This window comes from Zalophus californianus, chromosome 7 (assembly GCF_009762305.2).
Source record: "Zalophus californianus isolate mZalCal1 chromosome 7, mZalCal1.pri.v2, whole genome shotgun sequence".
Taxonomy (NCBI): Eukaryota; Metazoa; Chordata; class Mammalia; order Carnivora; family Otariidae; genus Zalophus; species Zalophus californianus.
In genome coordinates this window covers 85,532,780-85,545,871 of record NC_045601.1, presented here as the reverse complement: position 1 = coordinate 85,545,871, position 13,092 = coordinate 85,532,780, and the positions used below count along the sequence as shown (strand labels likewise).

Sequence of the window (13,092 nt, the reverse complement as noted above, 5' to 3'; positions counted from 1 at the left end):
CTTGGGCAAAATTGGGATACAATTCAGGAATCAATAACTACAGGCCTATGAGCCAGCTCCTGTTTTTGTAAATAAAGTTTATTAGAACACAGCCATGACCATTCATTTATGTATTTTCAAGGCTGCTTTGGAGCTACAAAGGCAGAGTTGAGTAGTTGCAACACAGACCATCTATCCTTCAAAGCCTAAAATATTTACCTTCTGGCCCTCTAAAAAAATTTTGCTGACCATGGTAATCATTGTTTCTTTAGGTGAATTAACAATGACAAATTGGCTTGCATTTGGGACCTTGTACAAATACACATAAAGACTGTGTAATATGTTCTTGCTCTAAGAAGCACATAGGAACTGAGAGCAATCAAGAATATAGCATGTTCCCTAAATCACCGTCCTTTTTCAGATGACTCCCATGGAACTTAAAAAATGCACTCTGTGGTGTGCTTTGATTGGTTTTTGAAAAGTATTGTTTTATGTTAACAATAGGAAGATCAAAGTAAGTTCTCTTGCCCTAATGATTTATTTTATCTTATTTTAATATCCTTGGAAGACCAACTTTTGTCTCAGAATTTTAGAAATTGTTTACTTTTTAGATAATTTCTGAGGGGGTTTAGTATCATAAGCAGAACCAGATCCAGCTATATTTGAATTATTTATATTATATTATTATTTATTTATATATATATTTATTTATTATTTATATAAAATACATTAAGTATGAATTAAGTTATGTTATTTCTGAAAATTCACAGCAACATGTGATTTCACCAGATGTTTGTATTGTTTTTCACTCAAAAATATTGCATACTTAAAATTTGCCTTTTTCAAATTCAGTACTTATAAAACATCATAATTTTCAGTATTTTAGCTTTACTATTGGTTAAATTATTGTATATATTCTATTTCTAACTTTAATGAGTTTTCTAAGAGTAATTTTTAAAATCAAACTGATCATTTTTTATCATAAACATTTCATAGATGAGGGTGGTAAATCTTTTCAAGCTTTAAGGTGTAGTATACTCTAAACAATATCTAAAGTGAGTATTGTTTCTGTCTCTCAGAAGGAAAAATGTCAGTATTACTTTCTCTGATATTTAATCATAAAAATTATAATTTAAGAATTCAGATTTCTAAAAATTTTCTGTTGTTAAAAAAATAGCCGTATATATATGCTATATTGTATGTTATATAATATATAACTAAGTATAATTGCTGCTAAAATACATGAATTTACAAACATATATGTACAAATAATAAATATATTCCATATCATCTGAAGTAAAATGACATCAGTCTAAGTGAAGTCTATTTTCTTTTCCTTTTTGTGGAGGTAAATAGTTGTCTCTACAATGAAAATTGCTCAATATATCCATATGCGTACGCCTAATCTAACAGGCCAAGCCAACTTTTTTGTTCATTTTTTCTGTTAAAAAAATAGAAAAATGTAATATTGAATTTGGATTGATAATCATGAGCAAACTTAACATTTAGCTGATTTAAAAGTTTGAGTAAAATAACATTATAGCATTTTATGAAAATACTGGCATATTTGTGGTAACTTTTTGGTATTGAATTGGCTGCGAAAATTTTCACATACCTAAATAAGCATCCTGATGGCAGATTTAGGGCCTTTCACTTAAAAGGGTCTCCAAGGATACTTTGAAAATACCCTCCAAATTTAACATTCTTTTCTAGATTTTAAAATATTTATTAGCATTAGCGTAAAATGACTGATTCACAGATAAACTGGTGATGATCAGGAACATTCTGAAAAGGTTGATGCTAAACATTCCTGGTTTTGAATCACAACTCTTCCTTGTACTATAGAATCCCAGACTTTTTAAACTTCCTGTGCCTCACTTTTGGTTGTGAAATGATACCTACCTTATAGGTTGTTTAAGAGGGAAAAGGAGATAAAGATCATATAAAGTGCCCTTCACATACTCAGGTTGTAGAAAACTGTCTTTAAAAATAGCTTTCATTCAGCTTACTTAAAAAATTAAATGTTTAGATTTCCTTCCCTGGCCCCCTTTGAGTGCTTTCATAATACCCCAACTTTTAATATCCACTGTATTTGGTGTGTCAACTCTTTCTGTTACCTGTTGCCTCAACTGTCAATTTAAAAGGCTGTTACTAACTTCTGACAAGGAGTGTTGACTGAAAATGTATTGCTTTACTGCTTCAGGTAACTGTTCTTTTGAACAGAAGGATGTCTTTTTTTTTTTTAAGATTTTATTTATTTATTTGACAGAGAGACACAGCAAGAGAGGGAACACAAGCAGGGCGAGTGGGAGAGGGAGAAGCAGACTCCCCGCTGAGCAGGGAGCCCAATGTGGGGCTTGATCCCAGGATCCTGGGATTGTGACCTGAGCCGAAGGCAGACGCTTAATGACTGACCCAGGCGCCCCTGAACAGAAGGATGTCTTAATGGGGATCTACAGAGAGATTGTATTTCAGTATAATTCATTTCCTTTGTAATTCTGTGTATTTTATTTTACACATTTAAAAGCACTGTCCCATGAAGGAGTTCATAGGCTTTGCCTAACTACCAAAGGGGATCATGGTGCTAAATGGAAAAATTCCCATTTTAGTGAAATATGATAAAGCAGTGATTGAGTGGTAAGAGAAGTCTTCAATATCAGATAACTCAAAACTCTCAAATCCCACTAGAAGTGGCTCACTCTGTCAACGTATAAGGCTAGTGCAACCAACTCCAGAAAATTAAATAGTACTGACTTTGGTTGTAGCTTCTTGACTCCTCCATTCCTTAGCTTTGAAAGAGGGAAAAAAAAAGGCCTCCATTCTTCTAAAACACAGGGAATCCTCTATGATGCAACCAGGGGAAGCCATGTATTGTGGGAAAGAACAGAAGTATTGGAATCACAATTGTTTAATTTTTCTGAGTTGCTAATTACTCATCTGTGATGTGGAAATAGTATATATATTACTGGGTTGTGGAAGGATTGAAGGAAATAAACTATCGACAACACATAGCACACAGTGTTTGGTACATTGTGGGTACCGCATGGCTATTAGTTTCCTTACACTGAGAATTTAAAATAAACTTTAGAGTTTGGTTGGAGGTGGCGATTTGGGTAGTGTGGTGGAATTGAGAAATGTGGTTACTTTTCGTTCTAGAATTGGGTTAGTTGATTTTATTGAATGGGGAGAACTCCCTGAAAGAGACTTTCTGTGGCAGAAAGAAAGGTAGGTTACAGAATTTAGTTGCAGAAATAGTGTGAGGGCGCCTGGGTGGCTCAGTCGTTAAGCGTCTGCCTTTGGCTCAGGTCATGATCCCGGGGTCCTGGGATCGAGTCCCGCATCGGGCTCCCTGCTCCTTGGGAGCCTGCTTCTCCCTCTGCTTCTCTCCTTCTCTCTCTCCCTCTGTCCCTCATGAATAAAAAAAAAAAAAAAAAAAAAAAAAAGAGTGTGAGAGGAAAGCAGAGACTGGGGAGGAGGAAAATTGAATATAGAGTGCAGGCTTTGTGGAAAGGAATGAATAAAGGGGAGTGTACATTGTCACTGAACTCATGCTTTTCCTTAAGTTATCTGTTTTCAGAGCAGTGGAATTTTTCATCAGAGATAAATATGAAAAGAAGAAATACTACGATAAAAATGCAATAGCTATTACAAATGTAAGTAAAATCTTCATTTCTTTCATCAGTTGATATTTGTTGAATAGATCTCAGACTGTTTTTTTAAGATTTATTTATTTATTTGAGAGAGAGAGAAACAGAATGGGGGAAGGGACAGAGGGAGAGAATCTCAAGCAGACTCCCTACTGAGTGTGGAGTCTGACTCAGGGCTCCATTTCATGACCCATGAGATCATGACCTGGCCAAATCATGAGTCAGATGCTTAACCAGCTGAGCCATCCAGGCTCCCCAGATCTCAAACTTTTAACATACAAAGCAGCTTAATTTTTTTTTTATTGTAAAAATATATTTACATACTTTTAAAAATTTGAATATTGGAATTTTTTTTCACATATTTATGAGCTCTCAAAGCAGAACTCTTGATTCAGAAAAGAACGTGTTCTGAGTGAGAGTCTAATAGCTATTAAATGCCATTTGTTAAGTTAATTTATGAAATTTGCAAAAAGATAAAGTCACTAATTGAAAAGGGAGGGAGGGAAAATTATTTCACTCAGTTCTGGAAATGAATGAAAAAGAAGGCAATTTATCCTCTCCTAAGGGCTTTAATGGAGGTGTCCAGACATATGTATATTAAGACATGGCATTTTAATTGGTTATTAGCAAGCATTTTGATACCTAATAGTTGAGACCTTATTGTAGTGATCAATTATATCTCTGTTTCTTTTTAGTTTTTTTCTGATTAATTTTTCTCATTCCAGTTAATTACAGTTTAAAGCTAATTGTCTTTACTATTGCAGTTGTGTTTGGCGGGGGGAGGGGGGGTTTGATTCCTAGATTGATAAGCCAAGCTGTAAATAGTTAGTCTTGTGGTTAAGTAATATGTCCAGCAATTTGGAGACAATAATTTCATCTCATTTTGTATACAAACTGGGTTTTCTTTTCAGTCCTTATGGAGAAGTAATATACTAAAAAAATTAATAAAATACTAACAAAGTAAGGACATTTTAATACATTGTTTTTGTTCATGAAAAAAGTCTTGTTAAAAGTGTTTAAAGTGTCATTAATGTATATTTTGAAATAAAGATACCTTGTATATAGAGTTTGGGCTGCATTGGATATAGGAGAGGAAATCTTTTGAAAGAATGATAAAAATTGATAGTATTGAGAATGATACTTATAATGTCCATAAAATTAAATTTAGTTGTAGTATTATGGCGGAAAAAGGACTGACTGTAAAACATAAGTAATATATTTTCATATGAAATTTTAAGAAATCATTTTAGTGTAGGTTATAAAACATACAGCTTTACATTATATACTCTTTTTTTTTTCCTTCAAATTTTTATTTAAATGCTAGTTAGTTAGCATACAGTGTAATATTGGTTTCAGGAGTAGAATTTAGTGATTCATCATTTACATATAACATCCAGTGCTCATCACAAGTGCCCTCCTTAATTTTCCATCACCCATTTAACCCATCTCCCACCCTCTCCCCTCCAGCAACCCTCAGTTTGTTTTCTGTAGTTAGAGAGTCTCTTATGTTTTGCTTCCCTCACATTAGACCTCCTTTTTAAAAATCCTAAACATTTTTGTTGTTTTTAATTATATTTATAGTATTTTTTTCCTTCTTGACAACAATTTGGAAATTATATAGTAATGTATAGGAAAACAGTTTTATCTTTGGAAGATAGCTGTTGCTACGGAATCCCCTCCCCCAGGTATGATAATAGTATTATGTTCAGTTAAGAGAATTTCTTTATTCATTAAGAGATATTGTATTGGGATAAAATATTTAGGGATCAATTGTCATGATATCTGTAACTCATTTTCAAATAATAATAAATAATTTTAAATGGTTCAGTGAAACCTGGCAGCTGAGTGTGTGTATGTGTGTGTGTCTGTCTGTCTGTGTAGAGAGAGAACAGTCATGGCATAATGTTAACATTTGATGAATATTGGTAAGGTTTATCGAGACATTCATTCTACAAGTTTTTACCTTTTTTGTAGGCTGAGAATGGAAATTTCAAGGTAGAAGATTGTGTATTCTTGAGTTTATATTATTCATATAATGAAGATTTAGAAAAGCTCACAAAAATCACATTTAACCCAAGGGAAAACGTATTCCACCTATTCATTTATAAGCAAAATAATAATTTTTTTAAAAATTTATATTCTAGGGGCACCTGGGTGGCTCAATTGGTTAAGCATCTGCCTTCGGCTCAGGTCATGATCCCAGGGTCCTGGGATTGAGGCCCCGCATCGGGCTCCCTGCTCCGTGGGAAGCCTGCTTCTCCCTCTCCTTCCGGCTCGTGCTCTCTCTCGCTTTCTCTGTCACTGTCTCTCTCAAATAAATAAAATCTTTAAAAAAAATTTATATTCTAGCAAGTTTAAAACATTTCTTCCTCTTTCATGGCAGTCATTGTGTAAACAACTAATTTTAACATATGACTAAGAATTACATTATGTATTTATATCTGTTTTTTTGTCTTCAGTAATAGATTGAACATTCATTCAAGTTGTTTCTGATCACTTGTTATGGTCCCAATCTCCTGGTATACTGAACCAAAGAGGGCATGACCTTTGTTTTCAGAGAGATTTAATTTCATTGTGCGGATGAGACTAGGTTAAAAAAATAAACCTGAGACAAAGTATAAGTATTGTATATCTAAGATAGTTAAGGAGCGCTAGTGCATTTAAGGGAATATCTAAGGAGAGACAGTTTGAATACTAATTGTACGAGTTGTACTCTGATAAAAAGATGTCATGAGTGGCTGTTAAGCTTGATATGGCTGTTACCCTGATATTAAATGGCTCCAAATTGCTTTATCTTTACAGCTTTTGTGTCTGATTTTTATAGTTTTTCTGTCTTCTCTTAGCTGGTATTTTTTAGTGTTGCCAGTAAATGTAACTGCTTTTATTATTTTCTTATTTTAAATAAGAGTAAGGGCCTAAAGATTGACCCTGTTTATCTATGTAAGGCAGTAATTTAATTTCTTAAATTTAAATTCTTAAATTTAAAAGGATAAAATTTTTTTATCCTTTTAAAAAGTGATAAGTTTCTTGCCCTTCTGAAACATAAATATTTCACATTGTTGTGAAATATAAGTAAGTCTCACATTGTTGTGGCAAAATACAAAGCAATAAACTTAAAGAAAACAGTGGCAAAGAGTTTTGCTATTTTTCTGTGATATTGCCCCCCTGCCTCTCAGGGCATTTAATGAGTCCATGAACTAAGCCCCATAGGAATCCATCATGTAGAGTATGAGACTCTAGGATGGTACTTCCTTTGTAACCAGGGATTTATTTGTGGTTGTAAAAACTGACTTCAGCAAGCTGTTAATAAATGTGGTATCTGGTCATATAAACATGGTGCTTCTGAGAAAGCAGGGAGGGTTGTATGTGCTGCTTTGTGGAGGGAGCTTGTGGTATGGGCTCTATGGTTTTGAGTGCTGTGCAGTACTATTAAGTGTGAATTAAGGGAGGAAGCTTAAAGGGGAAAAGTGAAGTTTAGATAAAACAAAAACAAAGGAAAATATATTTCCAAGTAGAAATGTTTTGGTACTAAAGTTTGTACTATTTTTTAGTCTCAAAGTGAAAAAAAAGATATTTCATTTCTTTTGTATCTTTTAAAGTAACTGCATGGTGCTCGGCACCAATATGAGTATAGCATATCAACCCGTATTCATATCGACCCTCAGTATTTCTCTTCCTCGCCCCTGAGATCTATGCTAGCCTCTTATTTTGAAACTATATATAAAATTCAGAGATTGGCTGTTGAAGTTCCCTTGGATTGTTTCTTCCTTTATTTGTTCATTTAGTTATGCAACAAACAAACATTGAATATATACCATCTACAAGGCACTGAGATTGAAATGACAGAATCTTAAAAAAGATTTATTTCAGAGAGATAGCACATGTGCGAGCATGGGGGAGGGGGGCCGGCAGAAGGAGAGGGGATGCAGCAGACTGTGCTGAGTGGGGAGCCTGATGTGGGGCTCTATCCCCGACCCGGAGATCACCACCTGAGCCAAAACCAAGAGTCAGATGCTTAACCGACTGAACTACCCAGGTGCTCCAGAAATGTTGTAATCTTTGTACAATCTTAGCGTTGTCTCAAACATTATCCAATGTAATGTACATGTATAATGAGTTATATTCTGAAGTACAGTGTAGTAACTGTTAGAAGAATAAAAGTGCTATGGGAACACAGAATTTAGGTAGCACTAGTTAATTTTCACTGGGAGAATTTAAAGGAGGTATGTTTGAAATTATCCTTAATAGAAATGTAGGATTTCAGCAAAGAAAAAATAGGCTGAGTGTTGATAGTGCAGAAAGGACATGTCAGGTTGAAGGGACATTTTATCTCATCTATGCTAAAGTAAGATAAGGAGGAAAGGGAGTTCAGGTTTATTATTTGTTGTTTGGGTTTGGTATCTTGTCTAGTAAGTGTGAAAGAGGACTTTCCAGGGTGGGTAGATGACGAGGAGAGAATAAATGTATGAGGAAGTAAGTCTCAGAAGGCAAATAGAGATTATATGGAGGACTTATCCCTTTTTTGAGTAAGGCATGGTTATTAATTTTCTCTTTCCGTTTAATGTTGCTAGAAACTTAGTGACTTCAAATGACAGTGGATTTGTTACCTTACAGTTTCTGTTGACTAAGAGTCTGGGTATGGGTTAACTCAATTCTCAGCTCAGGATATCACCAGGTTGAAATTAAAGAGTTGGCCAGGGGTGCGATCTTATCTGAGGCTCATTGTCTTCCAAGTTCATGATTGTTGTCAGAATTCATTTCCTTGTGGTTGTATGACTATGGTCCTGTGTTCTTGCTGTCAGATGGGGACCATTCTCAGTTGCTAGGGGCCACCCTCAGGTCCTTAACAGTTAACCCCATCCTCTTATAGCATAGCAGCTTATTTCTTCATTGGAGAATTTCTCTCATACTTCAAATCTCTTATTTTAGGAAGGGCCCTACCCCCTTTAGGGGCTAACCTGATCGGGCTTGGCACACCCAGAAGAGTCTCTCATTTGATTAATCCATCTTTAACTATTTTGGGATCTTAATTATACCTGCAAATTTTAAACCTTTGTCATATAACAACCTAGTCAGGAGAGTCTATCATATTCACAGTCCTGCCCACACTTAAGGGGAGGGCTTTATATAGAGTATGTATACCAGGGAGTGGGAATTGTGATGGCCATCTTAGAATTCTGACAGTGATACAGAATGAATCTGACCTTCCTGGTTGTTCCTTAATTGAGTGAGTGATAGGGGAGTTTGAAAAACTTTGAATACAGAAATCTGTTCTCTCTGTCCTCTCCTTCCCCTCCTTAGCCAGTAGTGAATCATGATTGCAAGCACAGTGATTAGGTGAGTTTCTAGAAGATCTAATAGTTCTTGAATAGATGGAGCTGAACTCTGACACATTATTTGCTCCTTTCCATCAGCAGCTTTTCTCTCCCCTTCCCTGCCTTCTCCCTCACTCTCTCTATTCCTCTCCCCTTTCTCCCTTCTTTCACCCCCTCTCTCCCTCCCCCACATATATTTCCGTAGTCACATTATTCATTTGCCATCATAATGATCAGAAACAAAAAGAAAATCTACTAGAGCAGTAAAATGTATAGGTAACTGTAACTATTTAATCCTGATCCCTCAACTTCCTCAATTTTGTTTTGGAAAACAGTTAATAATTTTTGGGAGTTGGTGACTTTAAAATGAGCACTTGCTTGTTTTGTTTCAGTTTGTCTTACGTATTACTTGCTTCCTTTACCACTTCTCATTTCTCAGAAGCAACCTGTTGAACTCAGTGTGAGTACATACTTGAATTTGTAGCACATAAAGATTTTAATTCTCCAGTCTGAATTTCACATGAAATTACTTTCTAATCAGTTGCCATATAATTGAATATTATATAAGGGTTTAAAACAATAAAATTTTCACTTGTTTTATTTTACATATATGTATATGTATATAAAGACTAATATTTAATACAACAAAAGTAAATTCATTATTTCAACTTAGAAATTATTATAGAAACAATGTTTCTGTATTATATTACTATGAAAATGAGATAGCCCTACTAATTTTACTAAGCTCTGTTTACAATTAATTGATGTGATGATTATAGAATTAGTTATTTGAGATATGTGAGTAATTTTAAGACAATGTGATTTGCAATGCATTTTAGATGTTCTTTAATAGGGATGAGAAACTTAGATGAATAATTAGGTAGTGAGTTAGGATTAGTATAAAATAGCAGTTTCAAGTTGGCTTTCTTTGTTAATTCTTTTCATTACAATTTTATTTTCCTCTTGTGTGGAATAAGAATGATCATGGTGTCTACATTTCATAGTATTGTTGTAAGAGTAAAATAAAATGAAGCATGTTGCATTTTTAATAGGGTGCCTGGCACATAAGTGCTTAATAAATATAAACTATTGTAATGATTATATTGAAGGAAGATGGGGAAGGTGGCAGTGCCAAGTGACTTCAAGCAGGTAGATTATTAAGAAATGTGAATATTCAAACTTATCTATAAGACTTTAAATCACTGGCACAATTTGACTTGAGTTGTTTGATTCATCCATCCACATTTTAGTCAGTCTTTTAATTATGGTCTGTCAGTGACTTGATGTGGCAATTAAAGGACTTTATATTTTGAAAGTTTTCCAGATTTCTACATTTCTTAGTGACTTATGCAAAGATTTTAAAGTTAGTATATTAAAATTTAGGCTTCTTCTACATATTTGGTGGCTGTGGTTACTTAATTAAGTTGTTAAAGTCTTTTAAGCCTCATACTGATGAGTTTAATTGATGGTGTCGTTTGTACGATTTATTTATTAGTTCAGTAAGTGTATTTTCAGCTTTTGTGTCAATTACATTGACATTGGAAATCATTTTTTTTTCAAGATTTTATTTATTTGAGAGAGAGTACATGTGTGCCCAAGAGAGCACAAGCAGGGTGAGGGGCAGAGGAACAGACTGTCCACTGAGCAGGGAGCCTGATGGCTCGATCCTGGGATTCCAGATCATGATCTGAGCCTAAGGCAAAAGCTTAACCGACTGAGCCACCCAGGTGGCCCTGGAAATCATATTTTTAAGATGATTTCTGGACTCCTGAAAAACCTGAGCTTTGTAATATATTGAAAGCTAATGAGACAGCCACTTGAGAATTGTTATGATAAAATCTCCACTTAGAAAACTTACAAAGTTTCCAAAATGGGTTTGAAGCAGTGTATTGCTAGTAATTAATCCATAAGGCCTTTTTTAGTGGTCTTATGTTTTTCAGTGTTTTAGAACACCAGATTTTATTATTATAGCATTATTTTGTTGAAAAGGGTGGTAGTGGAAAAAATTGATCAGGAAAATAAAGTGATCTTTTCTTGAAAAGATAAACATTTTGCCTTATGGCCTTCAAATAATCATACTGATATTTTTATAATAATACCATTTCAAAATGCATTTACTCACCTTATCCTGGTAGGTGGGAATTGGAAACCTGTTTTGCCTGATCAGTTTTTCTTTTGCAAGAGGTGAGTTTATGTAGTTGTATTGCTTTAGGAGTTACTTCACATATAGGTTACCTGATGGTGGCCTAAAGAGGAACCTCTGAGCTTAAGGATAATTGAAAGGACTATAACTCATTTATTCCTAAAGGATATCTTTACTGGGTTCCCACTGTGCGTTCTGTCATGGATGGAGGGGTTGGGCAGGAGAACAGTAGGGAATAGAGGGACATTGAGTCAGTAAACTGAATTTACTGACACCAAAAATTTCCAGTGAAATTTTCTAAGGTCAAAGTCTTGTCTGCTCTCTCTCTATAAAGTACTAGAATCCAGTGAAATGGTGTTAATGTCTAGTTAGAAAATAAATTCTGAATTTGATAGTAAATATAGATAACTATATGAGATTTCAGAAAAGTATGTTAGCAAGCAGTGAACTTAAAAAGGACAGTGATAACTGCTGAGATTGAGCCTCTTTTTGGTTCTTCCTCTGAGATGCTGCTCCTTTCCTGCTTTTTATTTTCCTGTAACATTCAAGTTTTTATTGAAACTTGTTGAGTGCCAAGTGCTAAAGATAGTGAACAGAATAGAAAGTGTCTGTCTTAGAGAACTTCAGTCAGTTGAACAAAGAATACTGATAAGTAATTGGATCTTTACAAGATGGTGTGTAGTAACTTCTGCAATAAGGAAGTATTATAGAAATGCTTTGGGAGTATCTCAAGTGGCTACTTAATTCCTACTGGAGTGATGAAGGAATACTTCCTGGAAGAGGAAGTGTCAACTTACAGTTAAAGAATGGGTAAGAACTAATAGAAGTGTGGGTATTTCAAGCAGAGGAAGTAGCAGAAGCAAAGACAGAAGCAAGATAAGCAGACTGGAGAGCTGGAACCAGGGGGAGTTGTGTATGGCTAGACCATAGTTCAGCAGGGCAGGAGAGCGTAGGAGAGGGTAGGAGATAAAGTAGATGACACTTGTGGCCTGGTTAAGGAGTTTGGGCTCTGTCCTTATATAATATGTATGAACTATTTAAAGCTTCTAACTAGGGATATGCAGTGATCAGATTTGCATTTGAGAATGTCGTAGTTTGGAGAAGAACAAGACTTGGGGCAAGGAGGCCAAAGGATTAAGCCAGGTGACAGATGATGGTGATTTCCTATTAGTGCTTAGTGGAGAAGATGGTGAGAAGTGGTTTTGAGAGATTTAGAAACAATACTCAAGAGCACCTAGTTTTTTTTGCCTCTGTATTTTTTTTTCTTCTCCCCTGCTTTTTTTACTCTCCATCTATCTCTGTTCTGTGGTGTTTCTTGCTTCTGATTGTCAGTACGTTGACCTCTATTTCCTCATTCCTTCCTCATATAATGTATCTTACCCTGCTCATGGATTTTTTTAAAATGAATTTTACTGAAAATAAAATTTACATGCAATAAAAGGTAAACAATTTAAGGTACATTTCATTGACTTTTTTTTTCCCCCTCAAATTTTTATTTAAATTCCAGTTAGTCAACACAGTGCAATATTGGTTTCAGGAGTAGAATTCAGTAATTGATCATGTACATACAACACTCAGTGCTCATCACAACAAGTGCTCATTAATACCCATCCCCCATCCCCCACCCACAGTTCCCTGAAAAATATCTAACCCTATGTAGCCACCACAGAGGGCATATAGAATCCTTTGCTCCAAAAGGTTTCTCTGTGCCTCTGTATGCTTGGTGTCTGGCTTCTTTCTTTTGGCCTATTTCTGAAATTCATCCCTATTTTTATGAGTACTATTAAGACAATTTCTTTTGTATTGGCAGGATAATAGTTCATTTTATGGGTATACAACAATTTATCTGTTCAACTGTTAATGTGTCCATTAATTTTTCAAGTGTCTTTCCTACTGAACAACCCTCTGTGTTTCTTTCTAGCTGAAACATAGTATTAACACTTTTTTGGAAGGGAGCATTAAAATGCTTTATTAAATTACTGTACTTATTAAATAATTTTATATTCCT

At 34.8% G+C, this 13,092-nt stretch overlaps 1 protein-coding gene across 3 annotated transcripts in view; it reads left to right on the top strand.

The window, feature by feature from the left end:
* Window positions 1–13,092, top strand: part of SMAP1 (small ArfGAP 1) — a 164,214-nt gene that overhangs the window by 60,986 nt on the left and 90,136 nt on the right. For all 3 annotated transcript variants that reach the window (XM_027602610.1, XM_027602609.1, XM_027602611.1), the window contains one exon: window positions 3,557–3,632. In XM_027602610.1, the coding sequence (XP_027458411.1) occupies window positions 3,557–3,632 (76 nt within the window). The remainder of the gene's footprint in view (window positions 1–3,556; window positions 3,633–13,092) is intronic.